The sequence below is a fragment of the Anarrhichthys ocellatus genome, unplaced genomic scaffold (assembly GCF_004355925.1).
Source record: "Anarrhichthys ocellatus isolate YVR2014 unplaced genomic scaffold, GSC_Weel_1.0 scaffold2, whole genome shotgun sequence".
Lineage (NCBI taxonomy): Eukaryota > Metazoa > Chordata > Actinopteri > Perciformes > Anarhichadidae > Anarrhichthys > Anarrhichthys ocellatus.
The window spans coordinates 17,743,590-17,759,461 of record NW_022280032.1 but is presented as its reverse complement, the minus strand read 5'-3'; the positions used below and the strand labels follow the sequence as shown (position 1 = coordinate 17,759,461).

Genomic DNA, 15,872 nt, shown 5'->3' with positions numbered 1-15,872 from the left:
TGGCAGTCACATGCTCTTCTTGTTGATGTCCTTACATAACTTTCTGTTCTTTAATAATTACCTAAATTTACATATTCCCCAATATAAATAATGAAGTTGTCCCAGACAGTGATAATCATATTGGTATGCCCCTGTTACATTGGTCGTAATTATAAGTCTGTTAACATTCTTGGAATTCAATGTGCCTCGAGGTGTTATGTAATACCAGGACCGTTGAATAGAGAGCTCATTACTGATGGGCAGCCCTTTCTTGTTGCTGTTCATGTTGTATATAAACATAATGTTCTTAGAGAAAATACACATTGAGTTATAACTGTGGGTGTTTGCCCCGGCTGTTGCGTGCCTTGTGGCAGCAGCATGAGTTTATGTCGAGTTGTGTTAGTGCAGAGCTGTGTTGCTGGGGCTGTGTCACCACGGCAGGGAGGGACTTAGGCAGCAGGACAAAGCTGGTGTTTGTGCAACGGCCCCTGAGTGGCGGCTGGCTCTCTCAGACCGCTCTCGCTTGACTACCATTGCTGCACGCATTGTTGAAGTGAAAGGAAAGTGGACAGCTTGATCCTGTCTGTGGGATGCACCGACAGAGGTAAGACCCGACTATTCCCCGCTGCTATATCTCTGTGATGGTAGAAAATGAAGTTTTTCTGAAAGCTGTCACATTGGGACTAGTGCTGTGTGAACTGGGTGAATTGTGCGAGCGGGGTGTTCCAGTGCAGTTTTTTTGGAGGAAAAAAGGGGGTCCGGGAGCTGGAGGTTGGCTTGGGGTGAGGCACCATTTGTCTGTGTTTTGGCAGGGTCACTGCTGTGCGTGAATGCAGCTGAGCTGAAAGAAAGTTTCACAGAAAGAGACTCAGCAAAAAGGGCATGTGTAGAATGTGACCAGGATACAGCGATGGAAAAGATAGAGTATGAAGGGGACATATATAGAAGAAAAAGTTGAGGTGATGGGAAATTATACAAATCAAGATGAGAAGATGAACAAAGCAAAATGACTGATGATGAAATGTTTCCGTTAGTCTCAGAGGAGGACAGGCGAAATAAAGAGTGAAGGTGGTAGAAATAGAGGCGGGATGGAGGTGGAGAGATTAAGAGAGAGATTAATTAAGGAGTTGACGGAGAGGGGGAAGTCAGGAGGAGAAAAGGCAGAAAAGGAATGGAAGAAACAGAGAACATAGTAAAGGAAAGAAATGGTTGTGGAACCAAGATAAGGTTTCAACTGCATCTGTATTATCTCCCCAGGGCAGCAAAATATTGTACTTCCAGAACAAACAAATAAAATATGTCAAACTAGTTTTTCCACTTCTATTCAAATCTCCTTTTCAGTCCTTTGTTAAATGCTGGATTCCAAATGTGGTAAAAGAATACCGCAAGCTCCACTCATTTTCAGTTCGGCCCACCTCGCTAGATCAAATACTCTGATCCCTTTTAGCTGGCAGATTAGAGAGACTCAAGATGTTCTGTCTCCATAGTCCTGGGGTATGCCGCTATTCACATTTATGAATGACTAAATCTGGACTTGATAGGCTCTATAGTTAATGTGAGGTGTGTCCATCCTCCATCGCAGAGACACACTCCTACACAGGGCTTTGAGAAAGACAAGCGTCATAAAGACTAGAGAAACAGTGGTCTCACTTGTACTCTTTCGAATGACTTAATCCTTATTAATTGCATGTGTTTTGTGTTTCCAGGCAGTGGGAGATTTAAGATTGGGTTTTGGTGTGAGGTGCAACAAAGCAGAAAGGCTGGGCCAGAAGACACAGATCCAACAGATTCTGTTGTGGTTTTGTCCACAACAGAAAAAAGGGCGTCCAAGGGGGGACGAAGGCGGTCTGTTGCTGCCCCATTAAAAGAAGCAGTGAGCTGCTTTTGTGGCGTGGGCGGGCAGGTGAGGGTTAAGCTGCGTTGACAACATTGGGTGGCGTGCCGAAGTGTGGGAGGAAAGAGGAAGAGGAAACGGAAGACGAAGAGGAGGGGTAGGTGGAGGAGGAGGAGGAGGAGTCGTGGTCTTGGGCCTGGAGTCCAAACACAAGCAGGATGGGGGAGAAGAAAGTTAGGTGAGTATCTTTGCCACGTTTGTTTAGCGTAATGAAGACGGATCAGAATGCATTCTTATAATGTGGAAGCAGCAGCTGGGTTGACATTGGGCTTTTACACTCTCTCTCTCTCTGTGTCTTGGTGTGCCCCCTTTTATTTCTATGTTTGTCCTTGAATTGATGTGTCATTTGCATGGCTTGTGTTGGTGACTGTGTTTCAATGGGTCTGTGCATGCACGTGGGCCCGTGTCTGTGTTGATCCCTCAGCAGCCTCCCCGCTAAGCTGATTAACGGGGGCGTGGCAGGCCTGGTTGGTGTGACATGTGTATTTCCTATTGACCTGGCCAAGACCCGCCTACAGAACCAGCAGGGCGTCCAAGTCTACAAAGGAATGTGAGTAGGGCTCCCCTGGCCCCAAGTTAACCCGATACATGTATGCAGTTGTTCTTAACATCACTAAACAATACGTTTTCATAGTTTTTGTTGAAAAAAAGCCTCTTTAGTCATCTTTATGAGTTAGGGAAGGAAGACAAATCTTTTTTTTCTACATGCAAATCCAAGCAAAGTCTCTGAACTGTAAAACCGTTGCAAAATATCTGCTGGTGATGAATGATAGCTAAATGTGCTCAAACAGCACTCTCTAAATTTGAGCTTCAAACAAGTCCGAATTATTTAGACGATGCCGACATACTTTTCCGCTGAATCTCAGAGGGTGGAGCAGCACAGCTCAACACACTCTTCCCATATTTGGCCCAGTGTTTTGGTGAGTTTGTACAAAACTCCCTCACGGGGTCATATGAGTGAAAGGGAAAGACTGTATACAGTGTGTGTTTTGATGGCCTGCCATGGTAGCTTAACCAAAACCAGACAAAAGTTCAAACGAATGCACTCGGACTATTTCACATTCAATTACTTAAGTTTGTGACTGTGTTTTAATCGGACACAAAATGAAGAGCTGCAGAGCAAAAGACAGATTCTGTGTCCTTAAAAGACACACCAACCACAGATGTTTAACTGCACACATCGGGGGGGCATCACTATTGCTGGTTGATTGGGTGTGGTCATCCTGTGTTTACCACATTTTAGACTGAGGCTTTCCACTCTGAGTCAGACATGGAAAAATAGCTTGGATAATTTCCCTTCAAGGCCCAGTCACAAGGCTGGCTTTTGTTTTGTTTTTTGCTCTTTGCAAAGAAAAAGCAGAGAACTTCAACATTACCAGCACTGGTCTCTGTCCCGTGTGTTGCTGTGGCTAAATAGAGGGTCCTGGTGTATTTGGGTGAAGGCCAGACTGGTGATGATGCTTGTAAATGAAGCATATAATTGACTTGACCTTAATGTCTGTCAGTAGAGTTAATGGTGAAACATATGAACATTGCTATGGTGTGACAAAATGTAAATTGCCTTCTTTTTTTTGTCTTTAAAGGTTGGACTGCCTGGCAAAGACGGTGCGCTCAGAGGGCTATTTCGGATGCTACAGAGGTATTTCTTGCATTTCTAATCCCTGTGACAAACAACACTTCGACCGTGCCTTACTATAAACTTAATCTGGCCACCTACGCTCCTCCATTTTATTGTCTTAACAACCAGCGTCTACTGCCATTAGCCGTGAGCCATAAGCTGCCGTGTAGGTCCGCTCTATTTGTGTACCTCAGTGGAAACTGTTGTGTGTCATCAGCCTGTTTGTCTCCTCCAGGTGCAGCAGTCAACCTCACGCTTGTTACACCAGAAAAAGCCATCAAGCTGGCTGCCAATGACGTCTTCAGACAGAAGCTCACGAAGGATGGGTAAATAAGATTCTTGCCCTTCAATGATGCATCATATAAGGAAGCCACGTAAACAGCATCTCAAGCAACGCAATAGGTCCGGCTGAAACGTACTCGTTGCATTACAGTCGATACTGTTCTCTTAATTAACAACAACAACAAATTCGTCATGAAAGTCAATCAGTGACAAGTGTGTTTGTTGATCTTGTTTTCAGTGTTAAAGCGCTTAAGTCTAAGGTCTTAGATGGATTAGTGTAATTTGCTAAAAATAAAATAAAATAAAAAAAGAATATGCTGTTGCATGGTTTGCTGAGTGCTTGAAGCAAAATCTGTGTGTTTGCTCTTCAATATACGGACTAATATACGGCCTTTTACTGCAAAAGTGTGCTCTTGATCATGCTGTATATGTGTTATTGACACTGCTGTGTTTCCAGGCATTTACCCCTGTGGGGGGAGGTACTGGCAGGCTGTGGGGCCGGGACCTGTCAGGTGGTCGTCACCACTCCTATGGAGATGCTTAAGATCCAGCTGCAGGATGCAGGAAGGCTCAGTGAGTTGGTTCCTGGATTTAATGTTTTTTTTCTTGTACAAATACCAAGAAGCAGTTTGTCAAAATTCACATCAGCGTAAAAGGATGCAATTCACTGGTCTTGGTGTAACTTAAGTCATATACGCGCCATGCCTCCCAATAATTAAGACCTAATGTGAGTGTTGTTATTGAGCTATTGATTGTTGCTAACCTGGGGCAGTCTGTGTTTGACTATCAGCTGCCCAGAGGCCTGTTCCAACTCCAGCTCCGGCTGCTGCCCCCGGTCCAGCTCAATCATTGGCGGCCCCCCAACCGGCGCGACCGAGCCCGGCACCTCGGCCCTCGGCCACCAGCATCACTGTGGAGCTGCTGAAGACTCGTGGACTGGCGGGCCTCTACAGAGGAGCAGGAGCTACCTTAGTGAGGTCATACACACAAAAAGATAAACACACACACACTTTCAATACATGATATTTTATATTTTACAATGAAATTAAAAAGACAGAGGCAAACCATAGCTTCATACTGTTCACACTCTGGTCTTTTTCCAGAATCTTTATATGTTTTGAACTATTCCAGACAGTTCTGGTCTCCAGTATAATTCCGTGTCTTCTTGATTTCAGTGGTGTCACTCAGTCCATGACATTATGCTTTTTATACTTTGCTCTCGTGTTGGAAACCTTTGAAAAATATCACATCCATGACCATGCACAGTTGCTTGCGTTCTCTGTCTCCCCTTTCATTCAAGTCTATCATCACTGCTTTAATGAGTTGATTTCACATTGCGTTTGTTGTACGTCATGCTCTGATCAATAGATTCCTGCAGCTATGTCTGGCTGCCATACTGCCGTTGAATGGGGCCATGTCTCTCTCTCTCTCTCCCTTTGTTTACAGTCCATCCTCTTTCTTTCTCTATGCCATAACAGCATCCCTCTCAGATTATTTCCTTTCTGCCTTTCCTTTAATCAAACATTTCCGTAATCCTTATTTTCAGGGATGTCCCCTTCTCAATGATCTACTTCCCGCTGTTTGCCAACCTAAACGCGCTGGGCCGGGAAAAAGTGGGTAATGTGCAGGCTCGGGCGCCATTCTGGCAGTCCTTTATGGCCGGCTGCGGTGCAGGCTCAGTGGCAGCTGTGGCTGTAACGCCATTGGATGGTAAGTGGGAGGAAGATACAGACAATGTGAGGAAGATCGTAGGGCAGGAGGTGGGGTGTGAATGGGGATCTCACTAAGATAGCAGGTGTATATACATATATGTATATTGATGTAATGTAATGACATTACACCTGTGTTTTATATGCCTGTACAGTCATAAAGACTCGTCTGCAGACCTTGCAAAAAGGTGACGGGGAGGACACCTACAAAGGAATTGTTGACTGCACACGGTAAGAATTTAGCCTGTAAGAAAACATGTGTTGCCTTAATGTCTTTAAGTGTGGAGGGCCATGTAACATGTTCCCTCTCCTGTCTCTGTGTACTTTTTGCAGGCGCATCATGACACGGGAGGGCCCGTCGGCGTTCCTGAAGGGCGCGGCGTGTCGCGCTCTGGTCATCGCTCCTCTTTTCGGCATTGCGCAGGGTGTCTACTTTCTTGGGGTCGGGGAGACGGTGCTGGGCTTGCTGGGATAGCGGCGCTTGGCATTGGTGGCGGTGAACGCGTTTGTCCCCGCTGCTTTAATTAAGTGAATGAATGAACACAACTGAGCGAGCGCTGAATACAGAGAGAGGGAAATATGGCCGCAGTCTGCCTAACCAAAGGAAGAGGGATGGTCTGACATATGAAGAGGGTCTATTTACTAATATGTGGGCCAACGGATTCTAATCACTAATCAAGTTTCTCTAGGGTTTTTTGTCATGCTGCCAACAGGGTCCTGTGTATGCGTGTGACTAATCAGAGTATGTGTGTCCCAAATTGTCGGGGTGATCCCATGTGCTTGCTGCAATATGTCTGGGTCCGTTACCTTTCACCCGAGAAGGATTATTCTGTCTGGTTAAGAGAGAGCTGCTGCATGTGGTTTGAGGCTGCTGACTAAAAAGGCCAATCTGACCATTTGTGTGGTCAAGACGGAGAACTGTGCACCATCCTATGTAAGTGATAAAATTCCCCTTTCAATCTTTATCAAAAGCTAAGATTGAATGTCAGAGTCTGAACTGGTGTCAAATGCCTAATCATTCAGATTGAAATGTTTGACGCGTTTCTCTGGAAACTTCGCTCACTCTCCTTCTGCTTACCCTGTTTAATGCCTTCCTCCCACTCCACCCGTGAGGTCCAAGTTGTAATCTTGGGATTCCTCCAGTGGATTGGGAGTTGCTGGCCGCCAGAAACTCTAAGGTCAGTTGTTAATCTAATGGTAATATTTTAATCCCCGGCATTAACGTACAATACACCCTAACACACAGCTCACTTCCTGACTAAAGGCCACCGGTTAGACCGCTGGGCCCCTGTCTCGTAGCCTTCACTTCCTCTGGTCCACACAGCTCGGCAGGGCTTTAATAAAACCTGAGAAGCATATATTACCGCTTAGTTACACATTAAAAATACAATCGCTTCAAATGACGTGCGCACAAAAACTAAAAAAGAAAAATGCGATTAACGCCTTGTAATTGCTGGTAGAGTTCTAAATCATCAAAACTGTATGTCTTAAATGAATTCAGTGGAATTGGGAGTCTTGAAACATTGATTTGGTACTCGAGTCCCACTTAGCGAGGACAGTGATATTTGTTAGACCCGTGGGGGGAGTAGGGCACCTTGTCTTTCCAACTGTTTGCCATCACTGATCTCCACTGGGTCGTACTAAAAGAGTTTTTTTTTTTTTTTTTTACATTTTTAATGCAAGACGTATTTTGATGTGGCTGTCGTACCCAGACTACTACATCTTCCTCATTGTAGAGTCATAGCCGGAGTAAAATGTTTGTTTACAAGCTGTAAATAAAGATTTCTCATACGTGCTCATTTCTCGGTGTCACACACATTTATTTATTTTTTATTTATTTGGCTTTCGTATGTTAAGTGCTTCAGAACAGAAGGTAAACATTCTTTCGCTGTCGGCATGCACACATAGCAAAACTATTTAAAAAGAAGAGACGTTTGGCAAACATACCATATAATCCACAGCATTATAGGCTGTACTCTACAAAAATGTAGACCATGTGAAGGGAATATGTGTATATTTGGTGACCTAAATATGTAGCTTTGATTACAACAGATTTCCCAAAACAACTGAAGGAAGACATTTTTGCAATTTAAAGCAGTTAAAGCAGAGGTACAACAGAGGGCACTTACACATAAATAAAAGTGCACTTGTTGCATTATTACATCAATTAGTGCAAACAACAAAAAAACTATATCAACACATCAGTAGCATCCCATCAAGTGATTGTACAGACTGGTGCTCACGATGATGAAGGTCTTTGGTCAGCTGTGGCCACACCGCTCTCTTCCAATCCGCTGCTAATCCGTGAACCTGCGGTTTGGATTGGCTCCGAACAAGTCCACTCGGATTTCAGGCATCATCTGTCAGGCGTAAAGTCAGGACACAAATAAGTACACGCAAGACACTAAAAGGACAAACCTGGACAAATCATTGAACCTCCATGAATAACGTTGAGGACGCAGACGTTGAGTGCCAAAACTTAAAGATAAGTGAAAGCTTCTTGCTTGCAAAAAGTGAAGATGTTTGGCCTTGCTTTGTGCAGACCTGGGGTTTATTAAATAATATTAAAATACATAGAGGATGCCTATGTAGTGATAAGGCATCAGCAGCTGTGTGTAGGAAGCAGAAACCATGTCAGGACGCTTGCTCAAAACAAATCCCTCTCAAGGTTCATCTGCAACACGAGCAGGTCGCCCAAACACAAAGCGTGACTGAATACAGTTTAGTGATTTACAAAAGTAATTGTCTGTAATTGGTAAACAACCAGCTTTCCTGCTGCACCTGAATCTACAATCCAAGCAAAAAGAAGAATCAGTGTTCCCCCATTCTTAAAAATATTGCTCAATTAAGTAACACCCAATTAAAATTCAGTTCATTTGTGTGTAGCTCTGTGGGCTCTGCTCTGCTGCCCTCCACAGGCAAACAGCAGAAACTACATTAACAGTGTTATAAAGGTGTGCTTTGGGTTTTAGATACATTATATATTATATTACTCTACCTGTTGTGCCATCAGCTCAAGCCTGTTCTCCAAAATGTTGGAAACCTTGATCTTCCTGTTGTCATTGTACACTTCTATCCCTCCGCAGCTGTTCAAACAAAGAGTTTACACCATTATGAGATAACCAAACTCATTTTAAGTGTTGTTTTCTCTTCCCGCTTTTTCATAAAAAAAAGTAATCTGACAATACATAGAACATCATAGACTAAGAGTTGGTCTTAAAGTCCATTAAACCGTCTTACATCTCTGACGGAAGAAAGCGTTCCTGGTCGATTTTGACAACTATGTTGATCTTCACGGCCTCTTTGTAGATTGGGATGATCTTATTAACCGCAGCCTGTCAAGCAATAAAACAAAGACTTACAAACACAACACTAGCTGCTATCATACATGTAACAAAGGATGAAGCAGCTGTTTTTCTAATTACCTTGTAACAACAACTACAACATAAAGCCCCATATTTAACTCAACCTCACCTGAACCATCTCTACATCCTGCTGTCGGCAGCGAATGGTAACTTTCGGTTCCAGCAGCTGATAGAAACCCTAAAAAAAGTGAAAAGCACACTCAGAAAACGCAGCGAAGCAACACACCGATCAGCTGTGTTTGTGTATTTGACTCTACCTGAAGCACCAGGCCCTCCAGTAAGGTGGAGTAACTCGCAGCGTCCTTTGCAATCTCTGCAAGTCTCTGACGAGCCTCGTTCAACAAATCCTGAGGACAGGAAGACAAGTAGAGCACAGAGGTTTCCCTGAGTTATTTAGATAACTTTAAAGACATAAACGTGTTGCTCATGAACTGGTATTCAGATCCTTTGGAATAAATAACATTTATATAACAGTATACAAGCAGTACTGTGTTAATATATATATGTGTAAAATATGAGACTTGATCTCTCACCGTGATCATCTCGTCGCGGGACTTCAGCACCTTCAGCCTTGCTTGGTTCATCAGGTTGGACATCTGACTGCGAGAGCGGAAGGAAAAGTCAAACGAGTAAATGATCCGCAGACATGAAAACGTTCCGCATGATACCCAGTCCTCACAACACACCGATTTAAAGACGCCTTTGGCATTACAACGGGATTTTACGAGGCGAATCGTGGGACGTCCATGTCCAGGAAGGCGATGTGCTAACATTTTTATTTCCGTTCAACTGTAATGAGAACTAAAGAAAAGCTCAGAGCAACAAAAGTGACTGAAAGAAAAAAAACAACTTATCTGGTAAGAATTGATTCAATATGTTGACGCAGCTAGAATATTAGTTCAACTTGGTCTCTCGATCCATCGGAGGACCACTCAAGACTGCCAAAGTCTCACAAAATGCAAGGCTGTCGATACTCAAATTGAAGAATTTGGATGAAGTGTGTGAAAAACAATGACGGCAAAGCCATACAATAGCTAAAAAAGAAGCTGTTGTGGTGTAGCATTATGTCCAGGTCAGTGAGTACCCTCACACTAATGTAGTCTGTGATCCTTGTCCTGTGAAGTCCAGGTCCCTGAACATAAGATATGGCAACGCTACTTTGTCTTTATTCAGTAAAGCTTAAAAACACCAAAGGTGCCTCTATTAAATAAGGATTTAAAGGTTTTTTTTTCATTCGATCAGTGTCAGAAACCTGATTACATCAACTGTGATTCAATACAATAAAAATCATGAGAAGGTCCAATGGGCAGGCCCTGTATAAGCACTGCTCACACTTTTAGGGTGTGTAAAAAAGGTATAAACGTTATCCTTCTCTACCAATAGCATGTTTTCCCTAAACTGGCAATAAGTGACCAACAACACACATTTTCTTATGTTGTTCAATCTGCTTGTCCTTCTTCTCATAGTACTGCATGAACTTCACCCTCTGAGTCTGCACCAGACGACCTTTCTCGATGTTGAACTCTTCCTCCGCCTGAAAACAGACGGAAAGACAAGGCCTGTTACTGGTGTAGCAGTGGACATCGCAAGACTGACTGAGACAGACAAGACAGAGACAGACTGACAGACAGAGACAGACACACTGACTGAGAAAGACAGACAGACTGACTGAGACAGACTGACTGAGACAGACTGACTGAGACAGACAGACAGAGACAGACAGAGACAGAGACAGACTGAGACAGACAGACAAGACAGACTAAACTGCAATTACCTTGGCGTCAATTTCCTCCACTTTCTCACTGGCCTCTTGTTCAATGAAGCCCATCATGTGCTTGATCTGCCATAAGAGACAAAATATAGTTTGTTCAAATTCAGAACTCATACAACTTCAGCTTAAGAACGACGTATTTCGTTCAAAATTAACGTCACGCTGCCAGACTATGACTGGGAACGTTAGCTATTTAATTTGTGTGATAATGTAACAGCTAACGTTAGCTAACACAATAATGTAGAATGGACCAACACCCAAACTAAACAACGCGAGTTTAGCAACAACCTCGAAAGTTAAAACGACAGTTTAGTGCATAATAATAGATTAAGCAGCTAACTTTAACACGCACGTTACTTAGTTCAGGTTTTAGCCCATTGGCTAGCGTTAACGTGTGTTGTGTTAATGTTAGCTAACTCAACCTAAAGTTATAACTTAAGTTAGGGATACATGTGGTTGACCATTGTAGCTTCGAGTCTAACATTACTTTAGCGTTACCTGTTTCTGTACGTCAGCATCTGTAAGCGCCATGTCTGTCCTTAAATAACTTTGTTTATTATGAGACTGTAAAAAAAAAAAACGTCTTCCTGACCACTTGGACAGTCCAGTTACACAGAAACAGTTAGGACAACATGCTTCTCCTCTTCTTTTGCATTAAAGTCGAGCTAGCTATACAAGACGAAGAAAACATCCGGTTATAACTTTCAAAATAAGACATATAACCCTTGGAATAGCGCATATATATTTTCCAATATTTCAATTTATTTAACTGTGAGCAGAATACCATACACATATTTATTCACAATACATCTCAATAATGCTTCATTGTGTTTACTTGGGCAGGCAAGCTTCTTGTGCGCACTTTTTCTGCCCGCTTTTTAAGTAATTGTTATAATCCCATACGTTATATTTGATAGTATGTTACATCTTTGAGTATCATGATGTTAGTTATGTATATAAGTTTCAAATATCTCTCTCTGGAGAGTTAATTATAATAATCAGGTACGATTATAATTTTCATCTATGAGAAGTCACGTTCGGCCTTTCTGTAGCTAACGGTTACAGAGGTGCTCAACTGACATCCTTTCACGTGGGTTTCCCATGGATACACTGAAAGACACTTTGAAAGGCACTGGGAAGATTAATATTCAATCCAACATAAAGTAAGCGTTACGTTATCGTTTAAAAAAAAGTTGTAACCCTGTTGCTAAAGAGAGTGTTATTTTGAAAGTTGTAACAGGACGTTTGGCGATGTGTTGTCGCCAGCTTGTCAAGCTTCCAAAGCACACACTGTCCTAGCGCTGCTGCTGCCTGCCAGTGGTGGTCTGCTCTCTTCTGCTGCTGCTGCAGGGGATTGTGTCGCATATTTCCATTCTACCTGTCGTTTGTCAGCACCTGTTTGCCTTTGGTCAAGGACGGTAAGAAGTCGACTCCACTTTGGCTTAATTTAAGTTGAATGAAAGTTTAGCGTCTCCGAAATATCACCTTGAACGTGAAACGTCAACGTTGAGCTAGCTAACACGTTATAGCTCGCATGTGTGAGAAGGTGTTCCGGCGAAAACGACTAAAAACGTACTTTTTCAGCGTAGCAGACATTTATGAAATGTGTCAGTTAATTCTAGTTAATTAACGTTAGCTTATCTAACTAGGCAAAAGTCCGCTATTTAGGTAATTGCGTATGAGCTTATAACGTTATGTCTTTGTCTTTTGGAGCCATGCCGTCACTTTGGAAGAATTAACATAATAGTAGTGGTTTGTATTCCAGTTATTATAGTCGTTATAAAGTTATTATCTGAACGTAGAAACTTTGGTATCAGAATCTCCATAGGGCAGCTAGAGATTTTATTTTGACAGCTCAAGCCGGAAAGTGTTTCTTCTTTTAATTCGTCGAACTTTACTATAATTTGACTTTTGGTTCGCATGGTGTTTCCTCATCTCTGGAGGACGATGTGAGCTGAACTTCCATTTAATACTAGTTTAGTAAAGCCACGTACTGTCCTTTTAACCCCCTCTGTACACCACGTGTACGGCGAAGTACCCATGTGTCTTGGGTCTGGGTCTCTGGGTCAGCAGAGTCTCAGTCAGCAGTCATGCAGTCACTGAGAATCAATGATCCATTTGAACCCCATCCCCCCTTTTCTGGATGAGAAAGTAACCATGTCTACTTTGCATAATGCCCATAAGACATTTTGCTACCATTCCTGTCCTGTGATGACACTGAGGGGCACATTTATTTAATCTTACAGATGTCAGATAGGACATTTAAGTGTGATGTGATGTGAATTTCATTAATGGGTGTTTTGGCCAGATTTGACGGAACTACAGCTATCATGTTAAATCAACATATTAATTTTCCTCCTGTGGCTCTGATTTTCCTCAGGTGAGACGTCCGGCTGTGACTGTAAAAAACGCATATGCCTGAGAGTCTGACATCTGTTCAATGGCTACCTCAGGCCCCGCCACCTCTTCTGCCTCCATCACCGCCACTGTGCCTGAGGGTTTCCATTATGAAACCAAGTACATTGTGCTCAACTACCTGGCAATGCTGCCCGTCGGCAGATCACAGGCGCTAACCATTCCTCAAGGTGAGAGGAAAGACTTTAGATTAGCGGGTAAATGTTCTTCTCACTCCTAATGTAGTTTAGGTGTAACCTGACATGAGGTAGGGCTTCAATCTGAAGTTAAAGTGCAGCAATGACATATCTCATGTCTCCCGAAGGGAAGTACTGTCACGGACACCCTGTTTAACCGCTCTCTACGGTCTCTTCATGTCGCCGGTGTGTGACACACATCTCAGGGCAAACCTCACACGTCCATTAACGCAGTACACAAATAGAGTCATGCGCACATAGACACAGGGCAGTGCCAACAGATATTCAGGGTGTGCAGGCAGGTTGCCACCTATTTTCTATTTAGCCTTCGCTGACAGTGGCACAGAAACGCACCCAGAGACTTTTGTGCCCATGCAATCATGACAGTAAATATAGTACCCGCTGCTTGTAAACAAATAGATGGCATGTGAAAGCTACATACAAGCCCAGCTACGATCCTTTCAATATGGTGTCCAGCGTGGCTGAAGACTGGTCTTTCTTTACAGAGACTTTTTTTATGACTTCAGGCTCGCAGCATGCAGTAGTTCCAGCTTGTTCCCTGTGCACCGAGCATACTAACACACACACAGCAGAGTGCCTTTTGAACAGAGTTTGACCTATTTGACACGTATAGATATGTCCCATTTGTAATTCTTTAGTCAATCAATGTGCGCATAGAGACCATAAAGAAGCCATGGTCACAGTGTGTTAGTGGCGAAAGAAATCTGACTGATTACAGGCTAAGAAACACTTCGAAGGGAAAGACAAAACATTGTGTATGCATTATGAGCAAGAAAAAGCAGCAGTGAGCGATAGTAAAGAGACAGAGGGGGAGGTCCTTATATTTCCTGTCCCTTTTTATTGTTGTGTGCATGCTTGGAATGGGCGGGGAGGGGCAGATGACTGGCTGATCCCAGCTTTCCGCTTGGCCCGGTCCAATTTGTGACAGCCTGTCATGTGTAATCACTGCAGGATAACTCACACGCCAATGAACCAATGCAAAATAGTTGTCCGGTTAGCCGTCTGGCTGAATGCTGAAACAGCACCGAGCCCAGGAAAAACCAACAGTGGCCCTTTAGGGGGTTCATGTATGAGCTGCAGGGATACACACAGAATGGGAAAAGGGGGGTTGGTTGAGTTTCCTCTTCCTTCCTGTTTAAAAACAATAAATGAAATAAACACCAGATTTCCGTTGCAAAAACATTAGTTGGAAAAATCAATGAGGAACGACACCTAAAGGCCTTTTTTGTTTCTTTTCTATTACCTGATGGTCCACATTCCATGATAGCGGATGTAACCAACGTCTTTGAGCGGAGTGAGTGAACCGGAAGGAGTCGGATCAATGCTGGGGCTCCACATATTCTATAGTCATTCACCAGCAGCCTTTGTCTCAGTCCTGAGAGAGCTCCATTTTCAACTATTTCCTGTTTGAGTTCAGCAGCATCGTGCTGAGGAGGAGCCGATGAATGAGTTAAAAGAGAAAGGCCGTTGGTATTAGTAGAACCCGAGCCCGCAAACATGTTTCTCCCCTCCAGGACAGTTGGTGTTTATATACGTGCACAACAGTTTTCATTAATTGGTGGTTGTATCGTCTTTGTGAGGAGTCTGTCTGTGTTTGTGTGATAGAGCGAGAGAGAGACCGTTCATATGTCATGTGTTTATCTCTCTTTCAGGACATGCCCAAAATGAGAGCGAGAGGCGCACAATGATAAAAGAGCACGAAGAAGAGCTGAGACAACTGGACGATGAAATCACTGCATGTAAAGTGGACACACACACGCACACACAAAACGAGTACTATTCAGGTCTCAAGTCTCTGATTTGAAGTTAACGATTAAGGAGTCAAATCTCCATAATATATTGTAGAAAATAGATATAACAAAAATATGGTTCTGTGTAGACATTTTTAGTGCAGATGTATACATGAACTGGAATTATCATAACTTAAAGCACAGTATAGGTAAATGAAAGGAAACGCACAAACACCTTTAATGTTGTAAAACTCTGTCTTTTCTTTGTGCCATTCGTTGTTCATGCAAAGCGTTGGTCTCCTTTATGTAAAGGAGTCCACAGGTCAATGTACAACATGAAATGTATGCAGCGAAAGAGAACTTTGGTTTCTTTACATAACCACAGTTCTCTGAGTAGCATGACACGAGTGAGTGTCTAGTAAGGAAGAGGTGAGCTTCTTGAGTGGGGGATGGTTTGGTGTAAACCCAATTCATGAGGAGAGAATCCCCTCTCTCACTGACAGCCAACATGCTTTATTTTTCAATCGAGGTGTGCGAGACACTTATTCATGCTACTCAGATAACCGTAGTTCCATAAATAACCCATTTGCCAATGGGGATAATTCCTAATGAACTGCACTTCCTGTCTGAGATAACTCTCTCCTGTGCTCTGTGTGTTCGCAGCCTTTTCCACAACAGGCTTTGACCGGCACATGTCGCTGGTGTTCAGTCCGGTCCTCCCAGAGTCCTCTATTGAAGACTGCCTTGCTGCAGTGGGAGACCGCGTGGCCGCGGAGCTCGACGAACATCTGGCAGCAGCTGTGCACACACTCCTCGCAGGGTCAGTTTACAACTCTCTGACTTTCTCGATCGGTTTTGTATTTTTTGTGTGTGTGTGTGTGTGTGTGTGTGTGTGTGTGTGTGTGTGTGTGT

At 43.3% G+C, this 15,872-nt stretch overlaps 3 protein-coding genes across 4 annotated transcripts in view; 2 read left to right on the top strand and 1 right to left on the bottom strand.

Moving 5' to 3' along the window:
* Positions 1-457: 457 nt before the first annotated feature.
* slc25a18 (solute carrier family 25 member 18) lies at positions 458-7,959 on the top strand. Of its 2 annotated transcripts, none has more exons than XM_031866906.1 (10): positions 458-583; positions 1,686-2,051; positions 2,301-2,423; positions 3,457-3,512; positions 3,727-3,817; positions 4,231-4,346; positions 4,564-4,750; positions 5,320-5,483; positions 5,638-5,713; positions 5,816-7,959. In XM_031866906.1, exons 2-10 carry the CDS (start codon positions 2,032-2,034, stop codon positions 5,955-5,957), a joined length of 975 nt encoding a protein of 324 aa, XP_031722766.1. In that variant the 5' UTR covers positions 458-583; positions 1,686-2,031; the 3' UTR covers positions 5,958-7,959. The 2 variants fall into 2 exon arrangements, with proteins under 2 accessions (XP_031722766.1, XP_031722756.1); XM_031866896.1 differs by having other exon boundaries at positions 2,298-2,423.
* atp6v1e1a (ATPase H+ transporting V1 subunit E1a) lies at positions 6,657-11,272 on the bottom strand. The gene is made up of 9 exons (XM_031866918.1): positions 11,117-11,272; positions 10,622-10,687; positions 10,272-10,381; positions 9,381-9,447; positions 9,105-9,194; positions 8,957-9,025; positions 8,723-8,817; positions 8,481-8,568; positions 6,657-7,842 (listed from the first exon to the last, which is right to left on the bottom strand). The coding sequence occupies exons 1-9, from the start codon at positions 11,147-11,149 to the stop codon at positions 7,780-7,782; spliced, it is 681 nt and encodes a 226-aa protein (XP_031722778.1). The 5' UTR covers positions 11,150-11,272; the 3' UTR covers positions 6,657-7,779.
* Positions 11,273-11,912: 640 nt separating this feature from the next.
* Positions 11,913-15,872, top strand: part of bcl2l13 (BCL2 like 13) — a 15,286-nt gene continuing 11,326 nt past the window's right edge. Inside the window, exons 1-4 of the mRNA XM_031866872.1 lie at positions 11,913-12,036; positions 12,999-13,203; positions 14,883-14,969; positions 15,624-15,780. Coding sequence (XP_031722732.1) covers positions 13,059-13,203; positions 14,883-14,969; positions 15,624-15,780 — 389 coding nt within the window. The 5' untranslated portion in view covers positions 11,913-12,036; positions 12,999-13,058. The remainder of the gene's footprint in view (positions 12,037-12,998; positions 13,204-14,882; positions 14,970-15,623; positions 15,781-15,872) is intronic.